This window comes from Amaranthus tricolor, chromosome 7, assembly GCF_026212465.1.
Source record: "Amaranthus tricolor cultivar Red isolate AtriRed21 chromosome 7, ASM2621246v1, whole genome shotgun sequence".
Taxonomy (NCBI): Eukaryota; Viridiplantae; Streptophyta; class Magnoliopsida; order Caryophyllales; family Amaranthaceae; genus Amaranthus; species Amaranthus tricolor.
The window spans coordinates 12209224-12225940 of NC_080053.1; the positions used below are offsets into that span (position 1 = coordinate 12209224).

The following is a 16717-nucleotide window of genomic DNA, read 5'->3' on the forward strand; positions in this document are numbered from 1 at the left end:
TTGAATTCAGATTTCTGTCTACTTTAATCATCATGTGTGAAATTAATGAACAATTGCATTTATGGTTCTTTTGTTTGTTGGTATTAAATGGTGGGAATAGTAATGAAAATATGTAGTTTAGCTAGAAAAATTGCTTGACAAAGTTTGAAATTATGTATGTCCTACTCTGATAGTTTTTTTCTTCACAAAATTAATTTCCATCCATTACCACTTCGGTATTCAGTGGTATGAGAAGTTGTGAAGAAAAAACATGTTTGAGGACAAGAGCTTCATGTGACAGATTGCTTCTGTCAATGGCAACTACTATTGGAAATTTTATCTAACAGTAACAATGACAAAGAATGAGAAAAGAATTCACACAGTATTCGAGCTACTGCAGGCTCCTAATCCAATCTTCCTTTATTTCTTCTTTAACAAAAAACATAATATGTACAATATTGGTCTTATATAGGAGTCAAACACACAAGACCCATTAAGACACCTCATCAAAATATCTAAAGACAAACTATTTACATGACAGCTGTCCCTATATTTCTATTCCTCAGATAAGTCTTGAGGGCCGGTTGCCCATTCATGACAATACCCCCTGCCAAAACATTCACCTTGTCCTCAAGGTGAGAAAAAGGATAGGTGGCCAAAAATGTGGAACAGTCTTCCCAAGTAGTGTCAGAAGGAGCCAACCTCTCCCATAAGAACCAATATCTCCTTTACCTCCGAGGGTGAGAAGCGCACTTCAATGACATCTAAAGGTTGGGCAACCAACTCTAATTCCTCTGTGACTGGAGGTGCTGTGGTCGAAGATGCTGAAGCTCCAGAGGCAGCTTTCAATTGAGAGACATGGAACACAGGATGAACAAGACAATCACGAGGTAATTCCAGCTTATATGCAACGGTTCCCACTCTTAGAATGACCTTGTAGGGACCATAAAAACACAAACTCAGCTTTTGATTGGGACGTTTTGCTAAGGAACGCTGCTTATAAGGTTGTAGTTTTAAGTACACGAAGTCCGCAACCTGAAATTCAACCTCCCGACGCTTCTTGTCAGCTTGTTGCTTCATCCTCAATTGTGCCTTCATCATATTAAACTTCAAATCCTCCAACATAATATCCCGCTCTTGTAACAGTTGATCCAAAGAGTCTACAGGAGTTGATCGCTGTCCCACTCTCATAACATGCGGAGGTACACGACCGTACAAAGCTTGAAAGGGGGACATGTTGATCGACAAGTGGGGGGATGTGTTGTAACTAAATTCAGCCCAATGTATCCATTGTGCCCACTTCTTTGGCTGTCCATTTACAAAACATCGAAGGTATGTTTCGACGACCTTATTTACAATCTCCGTTTGACCGTTGGTTTGGGGATGAAACGCCGTGCTCCGCAACAATTGTGTTTGTTGAAGCCGAAAGAGTTCTCTCCAAAAGATACTCATAAAAATCTTGTCCCGATCAGAGACAATAGAAGTAGGAAAACCATGGAGCCGAACCACTTTAACAAATATTTCAGCTACTTGCAATGCCGTAAATGGGTGTTGTAATGTCAAGAAATGCCCATATTTAGTGAGTCGATCCACCACAACCAAGATAGTATCCACCCCTCCAGACCTAGGTAACCCTTCAATAAAGTCCATTGTCACATGCTCCCAAACTTGCTTTGGAATGGGTAAATTTTGCAACAACCCAGCCGGCTTTTGGTACGAGGCTTTGGTTTGTTGACACACTTGACATGCCCGCACATATTGCATCACTTGACGCCGCATGCCCTCCCAATACCATTCCCTTGCTAACCGTAAATAAGTCTTTTGCTCCCCCGTATGACCTCCATAAGGCGAATCGTGATATTCTCGCAAAAGAACCGGAATAAAAGGTGAAAATTTAGCCAACACATTACGGCCCTTGTAGAAAAGAATGTCATTCTCCAATGTAAAACCCAACGAATTTGGTTCCCCTTTTTGCAGCCCCTACCGTATGCATACCAATGTAGCATCTTTTTTGACCTCCTCTTGTAACAATTGCCAGTCGATGCCATGAGAGCTAAGTAACGCCCCAAATTCCATGACCAGTTGTGAAATTCGGGATAAAGCATCAGCCACATTATTGTGTTTGCCCGGGTTGTATTCGATCACGAAATCAAATGCCATTAACTTCATCATCCACTTTTGATAGTCACCATTAATCTCCCGTTGCTTCAACAAATGCTTTAAACTTTTTTGATCGGTGCGTACCAAGAACCGCCTACCCATCAAATAATGCTTCCATTTCAAAAGCGCAAACACAATGGCCATGAGTTCTTTCTCATATATGGACTTTCCGCTAGCTCGTAAACCCAATACCTTGCTAAAGAATGCGATGGGATGTTTTTCTTGCAACAGGACAGCCCCTAGTCCATGATGACTTGCATCGGTTTCAATTACAAACAATGCTTGAAAATTCGGCATAGCCAACACCGGCACTTGAGTCATCGTAAGCTTCACAAAGCTGTTTCAGCTTCCGTATCCCAAGAAAATGCATCTTTCTGCAGTAATTTCGTAAGCCCTTGAGCCACTCGAGCATACCCTTTGACAAAGCGCCTATAATACCCCGTGAGACCGAGAAAACCCCGTAACTCTTTAACATTTTTGGGTCTCGGCCAAGCCAACATTGCTTCTACTTTTTCATCATCCACGGCTATTCCTTCCTCCGAAATAACATGGCCCAAGTAAGCTACCTTCTTAACGCCGAACTCACATTTTTCTCCATTAACAACCATAGCATTTTCCCGCAAGCGACGTAGCACTAACTCCACATGTGCCTATGCTGCTTTTCCTCTTTCCTATATATCAATATATGATCAAAGAATACCAACATGAATTTCCTCAAGTAAGGCCGGAAAATTTCATTCATCAAAGATTGAAATGTGGATGGAGCGTTAGTTAAACCAAATGGCATTACAAGAAACTCATAATGCCCTTCGTGTGTCCTAAAAGCTGTCTTGTGAACATCTTCTTGCCGCATTCGGATTTGGTGATAACCCGATTTAAGATCTAGCTTGTTGAAAACCGTAGCACCATGTAACTCGTCTAATAACTCATCTATCATTAGTATGGGATATTTGTCCGGAAACGTGGCTTTATTCAAAGCCTTATAATCCACGCAAAAGCACCATGAACCATCTTTCTTCTTCACCAATATGATCGGACTCGAAAATGGGCTTATGGAGGGTTGTATTAATCCGGCTTTCAACATATCTTGCACCAAACGCTCGATCTCGTTCTTTTGACTGTGAGGATATCGATATGGGCGAACATTTATCGGATCCGTCCCCTCCTTTAAGGTGATAGCATGATCCTTATTTCGTGTGGGAGGTAGTGATGTAAGCGGTTGAAAAATATCATCATACTCATCAAACAAGCTCTTTTAATTAGTGGGGATTGGAGCCTCCTTCAAACAATTCTCAATTCCATTATACTCCACCAAAATTCCCCCTCCTTCCTTCTTTAACTCTTTTATCATCGCCTTTAAGGAAATTTTTGAACGTTTTAATGAAGGATCACCCACTAGCATAACAGGTCTTCCTTCCCACTTGAACTGCATTGTTTGTGTCTTCCAATTCGTCATCACCGATCCAAAGTTTCGAGCCATTGTATTCCAAGTATCACATCCGAATTTCCCAATTCCAAGGATAAGAAATCTTGCACGATCACTAACCCTTGCAAGTGCACGGTTACTCTCCTACATACTCCTTGTCCCAAGATTTCATCCCCATTAACCAAGATCACACCAAACTTCTCGCACTCCTCACAAGTAATACCCAATTTTTGCACAACTCTAGTAGAGATAAAATTGTTGGTTGCTCCAGGATCAATCATCACTATCAATTCCTCCTTCTCTACACTCCCCAACATTTTCATTGTTTTTGGATTTCTGATTCCAACCACCGAATTTAATGAAATTATGGTGTCCATTTCCTCTCCCATCAACGATTCCTCCTCAACAATGTTTCCCCTGCTTTATCCTCCTCCTCTTCGTAGCTTATGAGGACACTAAGTTCTTTCTTGCTACATTTGTGATTTACAGACCACTTGGCATCGCACTTGTAACATAATCCCTTGGCCCTCTTCTCCCTAAACTCCTTGTCCGTCAATGTCCGCAATCGATCTCCATGATAAGCCTCCCCCATGTTTCGGCTCAAGAACTGCCCCCCTGCTTTGTTTCCTCTAATTTGTTGTGGATAAAAAGGTCTAGGATTATAACTGGGATTATTATGGGGGTTATTTTGGTAATTTTGCATGGGTTGGTTTCTTGTGGTATATGGCGGGTAAATGGATGGGTTATTGGGGTATTGTTTGGCGGGTTATTTTGTGGGTAATTGGGTGGGTTATGTGGGTTAAATCTCACTGGTTCACTTCTCCTCCCCAACCAAGTTTGGGCCATAATCTTGGCCTCTATTTTCTCAGCCTAAGACATGGCTTGCCCCAAATTCATAGGGCCAAGAACCTTCAATTCAGTTTTGATTTCTTCTGTTAAACCCCTCATGAAAGCCCCCAGCATGAGACTCTCCTCCTTCCTTCCCAAATGAGTCAACCTAGTAACGAATTCCCTGTGGTACTCAGCCACCGTGCTAGTTTGCTCGATGGACAACCATTGTTCACACATCTCACCTTCGTCCCATGGTCGGAAGCGACCCAACATCAGTCGCTTAAGATCTTGCCAATTCCTCACCGTGGCGTTTTGCTCCTCCCATTCGAAACACATTTCCGCTTCTCCTTCGAAACTCACCGCTGCCGCCTCTAATTTCTCCCTTTCATTTAACTGGTAAAATGAAAAATATTTCTCGGCTTTTCGAATCCAAGAATCTAGATCTTCCCCACAAAACTTGGGTATTTCGAGTTTCCTCCGCCGCCAATTAAGTTTTTCATCTCCTGTTTACTCACCTTCGTCAGAGGGTTCCGGTACATCCCTCTTTGGCTTGACCCATTCCTCGTGAACTTCATGTGGAGTTTCATCGGTAAAAGTCGTTCGCCTCCTGCGAACCGGCTCCTCCTTTTCTCTTCTCTCTCCCATACTATCCCTTTCCTCCATTTAAATGGTCAAAATCTGGTCTGTTTTATCTTGCCTTCGAGTGAGCCTTTCTTCCAAAGCACCCATTTCTGTTTTCATCTGATTAGTAATGGCTTCTTTCAATTTTGTCAATCCCTGCTCCAAAGAATTCATGTCATCTTGAAATTACTTCTTCCACTGGAACGAACTTTGCTCTGATACCTTTGTGACAGATTGCTTCTGTCAATGGCAACTACTACTGGAAATTTTATCTAACAATAACAAATGACAAAGAATGAGACAAAGAATTCACAGTATTCGAGCTACTGCAAGCTCCTAATCCAATCTTCCTTTATTTCTTCTTTGACAAAAAACATAATATGTACAATATTGGTCTTATATAGGAGTCAAACACAAGACCCATTAAGACACCTCATCAAAATATCTAAAGACAAACTATTTACATGACAGCTGTCCCTATATTTCTATTCCTCCTTTGATAAGTCTTGAGGGCCAGTTGCCCATTCATGACACTTCATTACCTGGGAAGGAACACATTATGTCAAAATTAAACTGAACACTACCATTGCCACTATTCTAAACCATTAACCAAATGGGGCGTTAGGATTTAAAGCATGAATACTGCTCTCCTCCTTCCCTCTCTCCCCTCCCGTTCCTCAAATTAAAATTGTTACAAAAGAATAAGATGAAAACTGGATAGAAATACAAGTGATGAGAGACCAATCATAAGCTTCCTAGTGCAACCTTTTGGTAGCATTTTTACTCAACTGGGGTTCAGGCCCCTGCAGCATGTGGTTTTCTTGGCCCTCGCCCCTCCCTGTAGAAAGCACAGCATTTTTAGGACATGCTCCACATCCAGTTCTTCGATAAAGAAAAAGAAATTGATCAAAAAGTGGGAGGCAGCCCCGACCCTTAGGGTAGGACAGAGGTGCCGCCTCCCAGGGCCCGGTGTCAAGTAGGGCCCACTTATGGTTGGTTGTTCACAAGTAGTGATGGCGTATATGGCTTCTGTTGTCAAGCGGCAGTGGTCTTCTTTGCTCCCTTTTTCTTCAATCAACTGTCTTTCGACCATTTACGTAGTGCCCCTTGAAAGCAGATGAATGAAGAATAATGGTCAATAACGCTGAATTAATGATGAATGACTGTTTTCGAAGTAATTGGAGTAGGAGTACTCTAGTTTCCTTCTTTATGGTGCTTTTTTCTTTTACCCCTTCAATTTTTTTAAATAAATATTTATTGTCCATCATTAAATATTTTCATTAAACTTTAAATATTGTCTTTATCTTATCTTTTTATTTTTATTAGGATTTTTTAAAAACGGGTTATTTATACCTTTATATTTCACGGCGCCTTTTTCAGTTTGCTACATATTTTATATTTATACGTTCCATTAATTTACCTCATTTTTATTTGCAAAATGATTTCAATCTTAACATTAATATTTGTTCACACATTTTATTTCACTTTTAATATTATTCGTATAATTTATTTTTTAAAATCTTGTTAGGGTTATTCTAACCTAAACCGCAGGTGCATATGTTTAACTATCTCTTTAATTGTGTAAAATATTTTTGCATATTATTTATACCCTCTTTTATCCCTAATTTATTTTGTTCACATTGTTTCGTGCCACTTTAAGTCTAATACTATAATTAATCTTGTATAATTTTACTATGTTTGTTGTGAACGAGAAATATGAGATAATTAAACGTGCATAGGTTACACATGTGTGTTCACCCACCGTCGCTTTGTGGATGTGATTAGTCAGATATATTATCTAAAGTCGATAAACCTTTGCCCGATCTCTGGTTTGCTTGCTAATAAGGATGATATCATGTGCCCAATGATATGCACTTTTTTATTCCACAGTTATGCAGACTGTTCGTTGATTATTCTTCTATACTGGATTCATTCTCTTAAAGGATCTCACACAAAAGCGAGTAGTGTGATATTTCTCACCTAACACACAACCTTAATCCATAAAGATTTTTGAAAGCCAGAATGGATGCAAGACTCATTTTTCACCCAGTGCATTTTTTGTTTTTGTTTTAGTTTGTTTTTGTTTTTAGGTCTGAAACATGGTGAAGATTGATGGAATTAATTAATGAATTATATGATTCTTGCAGTCAATCTGATATGGGTATTTGATTTTTTTTCTTTTTGTCAAATCCTGTACTAGGGCTCGTGCTCACGTATGTGAGTCTGTATCTGATGCAGCGGGGTCAACCTGCACTCTTGTACCTCGTTCCATGTACATTAGGTAACATATATAAGTGTTGATGTTTTACGATTCCTTATCTCTTGTCATAGACTCTGAACATTCTATTTGTTTACTTCTGTTTGTATTGTTCAGGGGTGACCATTTTATTAGGTTTGTTCAGAGGTGAGCTGAAAGCCCTTTGGGATTGTGACCTTCAATCTGAAGGCAATATACAACAATCTACAGAAGCTTGAAAGTCCCTCCCGCAGTTTATAAGAACCTTGTGTCAATATCTAATATTACTCGTTAATTATTTTCACCTTTTTTACGTTTAATTTTGGAAGAGAATAAACAGTGTAATGTACATATATTTTCTCTTTCTCATTCTTGGTTAAATATCCAAGATTATAACATTTAGGAAGCGCGATCACAAAGCGCTATATGTGTGCTAATTTTGGGTCAACTTCCATTGACATTTGACTAGTGCATTTGATGAATTTGAAAGGATTAAGGATCCCTTGTTCGAATAACAAAAAAGGTGTGTTTGAGGAGAAAATATGGATTAATTTTATTAAGAATATAATTTCTTTTAAAACGGAAAAATTTGAAGAAAAAACATTTATTTTTCTTATTTTTCCCTTCTGTTTTCTTCTTAACAAACAAGGTGCACTCTCCTTCTTACCCCTCTTCTTTCCTTTTTATCCCTCTCCTTTCCTTTTTATCCCTCTCCTTATTTCTTCTTATTTCTCATAGTTTTCTTATCCACTCTTTTCACTAACCTATAACTCTTCTACATGCACTAACGCATGCAAAACAAAAGCAATTATCAAAAAAAAAAAAAAAAAAAAAAAAAAAAAAAAAAAACCAAACTCACTAAATGAACATTGAATAGCATTTTGTGGGAAATATAGCCCCACATATTTTACTCTTCTATTTAGTAGTGTGATTCCAGGTGACCCCTTAGATGTTAATTGTTTGTAGAGTTGGTCAAACCTAGCTAGCCTTCTGTCGATAATTCAAGCTAGATGAAACAAATCAAATGTACCTGATTATAATTGACACTTGACACCATTTAAAGGTAATTAAGTTTTAATTGATTCAAAATTAAACGTAATTTTTACTTTATTTTTTGCAAGTAGAATCTTATTAATCTTATTTCAAGTGAAAGGTAGGCTCATATATTAATGTGGTAAATAAAAAAATAATATTGAAAATCCATATACGAGTTTTAAATTTTTAGATTTTTAGTGGCACAAAATGACATTATTCAGCATAGTTTGAGTATGAAAAAAACACCAATTCATAGGTTGTAGAAAAGCAAAGACCAAATAATTGGCTTCCCCTTTTATAATCAATGTGTTCCAGTCTGCCATTTTCACTGCCCACGTAGTTGCATCAGCTTTCGTAAATCCAAGTTGTACGTGTTCCCAATGAATATCAAATATTTGAAGAGTATAAGCATTTAAAAAAAACACAAAACAAGCTTCAGATAAACTTATTTTCAAAAATAAGCGTTTATCTATAAACGCTCATTGCAACAAGGTTTTTGTTTAGGGCTCAAGGAAAACGCTGATGGGTCCAGCGTTTTCGTTTGAAATGAAAACACTAAAGGAAATAGTGTCTTCCCCTTTCATATTTCTGCCTCATCTCCCCCATTTTCCCATTTTAATTTTTATCTTGTTCATTTGAAATTTTATCCTCTATTTCCCTCTAATCTTCTCCTATTCTTTCCTCATTTTAAAAGAAACACAGCTAAAAAAGCTGTTAGTAGCAGCGTTTTATGGTTAAATCCAGTCAAACTTTTCCTAGAATGAATTCAAAGAAAAAAATAAATAAATAAATAAATAATTCATGAAAAATACTGATGGTAACAACGTTTTTTTTTTACTTCAGGCTTACACACTTAGTTTTGAAAATAATCTTATTGCATAATGCCTAGTTTATTGATAAATTGATGAATCTCAAGCCACCAAGCCCATCCCTTTTACGTTTCTTCTCGTTGAAAATTTGAAAAAATAAGATTATTTAACAACTTAATTCCAAAAATAAGCTCCATGAAAACTTATTTCCCAAAATAAGCGTCCGTACATCCAAGCCTAGCCTCGGAAAGAGTCGCTGTTAGTAACAGCGAAAGTGAAAAAAAAAAATTAAAAGCCCAAAGTCGCTGTTATTAACAGCGACTTAAAAAAAAATCCAAATATTTTCCTGGGCCAAGACTCACATAACAGCAAGCCCAAAGCCCATTCACTTTAACCTTCAAACAGTTATCTAATATCAGATGAACTAAAATTATCACCCGTAACACCGAGAAGGCAAACTACCATGAGATCATCGCATTTGACTACAGACAAGGCCTTTTTCAAGTTAAGACTGGACGCGGTAATAGAGGATCCGCTAAGGGTGGTAACATACAAAGCGTGGATATGAGAGAGATGAAATGCACTTGTAACAAACCCTCCATATATCACTTACCTTGTTCTCATGTTCTTGCCGTATGTATTAAACGACACTTATCCTACGAGCGTTTTGTGGACTCCTGCTACACGACCCAGAGCTATGTCAACACATATGAATCTATATTCTTGCCGTTGATTGATAAGAGGTCATGGCCTCAATACACCGGTGTTGAGGTGCTACACGATCCAGATCACATGCGTGGATTAGGAAGACCTAAGTCCAAGAGGATCACGAACGAAATGGACGAAGGATCGCGGAGACGCAACGCTTGTCGACGGTGTGGTAGTGACGGTCACAACACTAGAACTTGCACGTCAAGGTGAACAATACCTGAATTTGATTATATAAACGTTAAAGATTATCAAACAAATAAATAACATAAGTAAACAATTTAAGTATTTCTTAATTATTTTTAGAATACATAACGGTTACTTATTGTTGAATTGCAGGAGAGATGGATCTAGTAGCTCCAGGCCCGCTCGACCCTAGTGTCCTTACGATGCAGGCGAATTTGTAACATTTTGTATATATTCAACACTTGTACATATTCAGAATTTGTAACATATTGACTTTTGTGTATACTTTGTAATATATGTGTACATGTATATATTTTAATCGTATTAGCAAACGTTTATTATCGTTGCCTTGATGTTAAGTACTCAGACTTTTCGGCGATGAATCATTCCGCCAAGAATGTAGTATGAATTTAATCAAAAACAAACAACCAATCATATTCAAATAGGGATGTTGCTAATTAACGACTATTTTTCTAATTAACAACGGCTACTTTACTTCGTAAAAAAAAATAAAAAAAATAAATAAAACGACTTAAGTCGCTGTTAGTAACAGCGACTTAAGTCTTTTAATTTTTTTTTTCCTTCTTTCGCTGTTACTAACAGCGACTTATCCAAAGCTCTGGTCTGAATGTACGGACGCTTATTTTGGGAAATAAGTTTTCACGAAGCTTATTTTGGGAAATAAGTTGTTCAAATGTCTTATTTTTTTCACTTTTTCCTTCTCGGTTGACTGTAGAATCAAAATTAAGCTTTAGTGGTGGAGTAGTCCATTTGAAGTTCTCTCTCCTAACACCACTCCAAATATGTTAAAATATCAACTTAAATAGGTTAAATCATCAATACAAATAGGTTAAATATCAACTTTAATAGATTAACAACCTAACATGTTATAACATCAAGTCCAAATAGATTAACACACCAACTTTAATAGGTTTAAACACCAACTCAAATAAGTTAAAATACCTACTTTAATAGGTTTAAACACCAACTCAACTAAGTTAAAATACCTACTCCAATAGGTTAAAACACCAACTTAAAATAGGTTAACACAAGTTATAGCACGTGCATTTGTTTTTAAGTTTAGTTTTTTCTTTCTAATAATATATTAGGCCGACCTAAATAAACGCATCTCTCAAAAAGACCGTAACAATGAATAAAATGCGAATTAAAAGAGATTGGTGACTAATGACGAAAAGTAAACGGGACATTTGCAAAATACTCTTCATTTGCATGGACACATAATTTAAGGAAAGGTGGCTCAGCATATTAAACTACAATTATACTCTTCATTTTACAATTCTTAATTGAAGAGGAAAAAAAGAAAAATAGCTTTTGTACTTGCTTAAAAAAAGGTGAGCACATGTGTAATCATACAAATTCTGATTTAATTTACTTACAAAAAGGGAAATTTTTTTGATTTCACAATGATTTTTCCCCCAAAACAAGATTTTCCTACCAAAACATACACATTCCCACCAAAATTATGTATTTTCACCAAAAGTCAAAATGTTCAATTCCTTACAACCCAGCAAATCAGAATGTCTATATAAAGGCATTCTACTTCATTTTCTTCAATTCATTGTCTCCTTTTGATATCTTTTCTTCCCTTCCAAATTCTTTACAAGAGCTAGTTGGTGGGGTATGTGCTTCGCACGCGCTCCCTCAAGTTATCCTATTTTATTTAAATTAATTAATTAAAATGAAAGTTGAAGACACAAGGATAAATAATTGTAGTTGAAGACCCACAATTAAATTTATCATCAATAAACCAACACAGTTGAAAATTGAAGAAACAATCCTCATAAAAATGCAAAAGAAACAACAACAACAAGAACTAATTCCATATCTTTCTTGTAGTTTTATAAGATAGAATAATCTTAGCATTAGATTCATTCAATGCAATGATCATGTAACCCATGACCACATTATTGTTAATTATATCCCATGCTTTTCCTATTGAAGCAGACCATATGCATAGAGCTCACACTGAACTTTATGCAAAAAGTCAATCAGGTATGCAGAGAATCGAGTTTTGTAAGCAATAGAGTGGCGATCTGAACATGTTTAATAAGACTCGGAATAATGCAACTTCAAGTACAGAGAAATCACTGTGCTATCTTCAAGAAGGGAATGAAAAAGCAGAGGCCGAGTCTAGTTTGAGCAGTATCTAGAAAGAGAAGCGATACTCATACATGGGATTTTAAAAGAAACTGCTGCAATATACTGGACGACCAAGCTCTGCAACTCTTCTTTTCTTTACCTTCTACATTGATACTAATACATAGATTAGGATACATCATTCCCTTTAATGTATTGTATTTATATACATCCATCAAAAAAAAAAAAAGAGGTCAAGAAAAGATTTGTCATCTTACATCTGTAGCATTCTTATGCATCAATTGCTCCACTGTACAATGCGATTAATATTTTTTTTTTATTTACGTTTTTTTTATTATTATTAATTTTATTATTATTATTATTATTATTATTATTATTATTATTTTATTTTATTTTATTTTTTTTTAGTATTACTATTTTTTTTTTTTTGTTATTATTATTTATATTTTCATTATTATTGTAATTCATTTGTATTATTTTGTATTTAACATTTGCAGGAGTTTGAAAATGACAACGTAGATTACTCTGGTATATTTGCTACGGATAAGGAATTTATTTCCTTAAATGAATTACATAGTTGGGCCAATGCGATAGCAATAACAATTGGTTTTCAATTTACACGTGCTTCTTATTAAAAAAAAGGACGTTCTAGAATTAGTGTGTATTTAAGATGTCACCGTTATGGTAATATTAGGGGTGATTTACATAATCTAGATAATACCGCCCGACCTGGTTCTAAAAGTAGAAGTAGTCGTAAACCAAAAGAAAGACCTTCGACGGTAAGGGTGTGTCCTAGTGTACAGAGATGGTCATGTAAGGGCAAATAGGATCAATGCAGATATTCGGGAGCACATACGACAACTTAGTGCAACCGGCCTTTATTATGAATTTTATTAGAGATAATTTTCCTGGTTTTATGCTAGTATGAATCAGATATATAATAATAGGCAATGAATAAGGAGAGAAGAGATGGAGGGTAGGACTCCCCTTCAACACTGTCTTTATATGGCCACAGAACTTAATTACGTGGTCTGGACAGACTTGGATAGCGAAGGGGAATTGAGCAGACTATTAGTTGCAAATCCTATCTCTATCCAAATGATACGTACGTGGCCGTATGTTGTGCTGATAGATACAACGTACAAAACGAACAAACAAAAGTGGCCACTATGTAAAGTGATCGGAATGACGCCAACCAATCACAACTTCTTGGTTGCGTTCTGTTTGATGCGAGATGTGGCGGCGGTGTCGTATTCTTGGGTGTTGCAGGGATTCAGAGATATTTTCGGCACAGCTCAGACTTCTAGCGTCATTGTAACCGATCGAGACGAAGGTTTATCTGCAGCTATTCGTGACGTCTTCCTAGGTAAAAAGGTTTTGTTAATTAATTATTGTCGTTCTATCTATTGAATATGTCTTAATTACGTTCAATGTTGTGTTTAATGTAGATGTGCGGCATTTGTTATGCATTTGGCATATTGCAAACGACGTGGAGAACATGGTGGACAAGTTGTGTGGGGGAAAAAAAATCAACAAGGGCAAATATTCAGGAAAGGTAGATGGAACCCCTTGGTTGAAAGTTCTACAATCGGCAAATTTGAAGAGAGATGGCAAGCGATCGTGAATACGTGGTCGGTTAGGAACAAAAAGGTTGTTCGGTATTTGGCTGGAACATGGATTCCACTTAGAGAGAAATTTGTGCGTGCGTGGAAAAATGATGTTTTACACATAGGTAACCAGACTACCAGCAGAGTCGAAAGCCAGCACTCGTCTTTCAAGTATTACCTTGGTAGCGGTAATAGCTCTTTTGATACCCTGTTTAAAAGGGCACACGCACAGATGACAAATCAGCAAGCCAAGATCCGACAAGCGCTACAGGAATCCATGACTTCTGTAGCAAGGTCGTTGCGACAGCATTTCTTTAGACCTTTATATCGCCACGTATCTGTCTATGCCTTGGAGCAGTTGCGGCTTGAATATAACCGTATGTTAGAATTGGGTGGTTTTGTATTAAACAAATGCGGTTGTGTACTTCAACAAAACCATGGATTGCCGTGTGCTTGTTATTTATATATGTCTATCGGTAAACACGGTGCTTTGTATGCGGATAACATTCATCCATTCTGGAGTACTTTGAGGTACACAGAGATAGGAGATGAAACCAGCGAAGGAGTACGATACGCGAACGCCGATGACAAAGAGTACTTTCAATCTCTAGTCGATGAAGTTCTAAAATCTGATCCCGCAGTTGTACGACGAATGTCTCAGGTACTTGAGTATGAACTACACCCTGATGGAGCCGAAATACCTGAGCCTTACGCAAGTCCACCGAGAAAGGGGAGACCAAGCACAAGCGAAACCATGAAAAGAAATAAAAGTGCATTTGAATACAGTAGATCATCTTCTCGAGGTCGGGGGTCTAGCACTTCCTCCCGGGGGAGATCCAGTGGCAGATCCAGTGGTCGAGAAACGCAATCTTCAGTTGGAATTAAGTTTACTTTCAACTTATCTGATACATGACTTTCCATTCCGTTGTTTACATCACTTTGTTACATCTTATATTAACCTTATCTTCAATAATTGCAGATGATGCAGGAGGTTGTGATTTTTCAGATTTTCCATGGCTTAATCACATCCCATTCATTATTCCTCCTTACTTATTTGACTGGATTGATGTGTTAGGTGATGGTAACTATGGATTCAGAGTTATTACCGTCACAGAGTTGGGAGGCGAGGAGGCATGGCCTCTTTTATGACGTGCTATGTGTATGGAAATGCAAATGAATAGAGCGCAATACCTAAGTTTGTATTTGTCCCAGGAATCGTTAGACGATGTTATATTCAGAATAGGGTCACATGCGATGGACCTGCTCCTTATATTCACTGGATGGACGCACCGATGGCATTATACTCTGCATCTACATTTCTTAACATTGACATTGCTTATAATGTTTCAGCTAACGCTGACCCGATGTACAACTGTTTAGTTCTTCCGTTAAGGAAAGCACCGGGCGTGCAAAGTGTGAATAAAGTTATACATATATGTTGGGTGAATGGAAATCATTTTGTTCAACTTTTAATGAACGACGATTCATCCCCACTCCCGCCCATCCATCAACGTTGGAGAGAAGCAGTTGACAATTTTACCAGACATATTGAAACACATTTCACTACTTGTAACAGACTCAAAATTCTTAATTTTAATCTTCCGATTAATTATTCTGAATTTTCAAATCAAATCTCTAATCCTTTGATTATTCATTTCAAACCATCTTTAATTCCTAAATCTTTTCCGATTTTGTAATTTCTTTCAAATATTAAACTTTAAAATAGTATTTTGTTTAAAATCTTTTTATAAGCACTAAAATATTATTTTATTATTTTATAGTATGAAAAATAAAATTTTATTATTATATTCACGGTTTTGTAAAACGTTATTTTTTAACTTTCTTCCTTAAATTAACATTACTACTTAACCTTATAATTTTGATATAATTATTTTATACATAAAAATGAGTCGTATTTTTATTATTAACATTAAGTATAGTTTAAGCAAAATTTTGAATAAAGTACATATTTTCATGATCAAATTTACCCATTATTTTAAAGTATATTCACTTGTACATATTATAACAAAATTTTGATGAACCAAAATCCTTTCTATGGTAACCCATGATGTTCATCAGTTACACAAGCTATCACAATTTCCTTACACAAGCAAACCTTCTTCTACACTCCAAACTCTTACACATTCACTTACACACTCCAACTCTTACACATTCACTTACACACTCTAAATCACTTACACAAGTTAACCTTCTTCTATACTCCTAACACTATTTTTCATACAATCTAATGAACTACAAAGTTGCCCAAACCCATTATAAATACCCTCCTTAGCCATGAGATCACTTACACCACCATCATCAAATCTTTCTAACATTCTTTCTTATATTTTCACTTCATTAAAATCTTACTACATTAATACCTTTATTAATTGAAGAAATTAAAGAACATGAAGCTTAGAACACTCTTTACTTAGCTTAAATCATCATCATTATTTTGGGAGTTGGGATTAATTATCTTTGGAGCATTATTATCTATCTTGGAAGATCTTATTTCTTATTATTTTTCTAATTAGTACTTAGTACTAATCCTTGGTGTTAGTATGGTATAACTTCTTACCCTACTCTTTTTATGAAATTTTACATTATATTTACTTTATAATATGCAAAGTATGAAATATGTTGATATATTTTAGTGGAAATTAGTTTAATGAAATTATGATCAAGATTATATTAAGTATGTGTATGCTAAAAGTATTTTTAGTATGTTAATCTAATAATCTTTGAACAAGTTTAGAAAGTTGAGTGCAAAATTATATTCTAGTGATATTAAGCATGATTTATGTTATAAACTAGTGCTAGTATATTTATGAGTTATGTGTTACATTAGAAATGTTATTATATTTAAGAATTTATTTTATGTTAGAATTTTGTATTAATATGTTATGTTAGCCTTCAAACTAGTTTATAAGGTAGTAAGTTATTTTATGAACGTATTTTACTAAGTATGATTATATTAAGAATATTGTATATTATACTTTAT

The 16717-nt window shown here is 36.2% G+C and overlaps 1 protein-coding gene across 1 annotated transcript in view; it reads left to right on the plus strand.

Moving 5' to 3' along the window:
- The window catches only part of LOC130818752 (signal peptide peptidase-like 3), a 28652-nt gene extending 20858 nt beyond the window's left edge, over nt 1–7794 (plus strand). The window contains exons 13-14 of the mRNA XM_057684947.1: nt 7218–7298; nt 7392–7794. Coding sequence (XP_057540930.1) covers nt 7218–7298; nt 7392–7492 — 182 coding nt within the window. The 3' untranslated portion in view covers nt 7493–7794. The remainder of the gene's footprint in view (nt 1–7217; nt 7299–7391) is intronic.
- Nucleotides 7795–16717: the final 8923 nt, after the last annotated feature.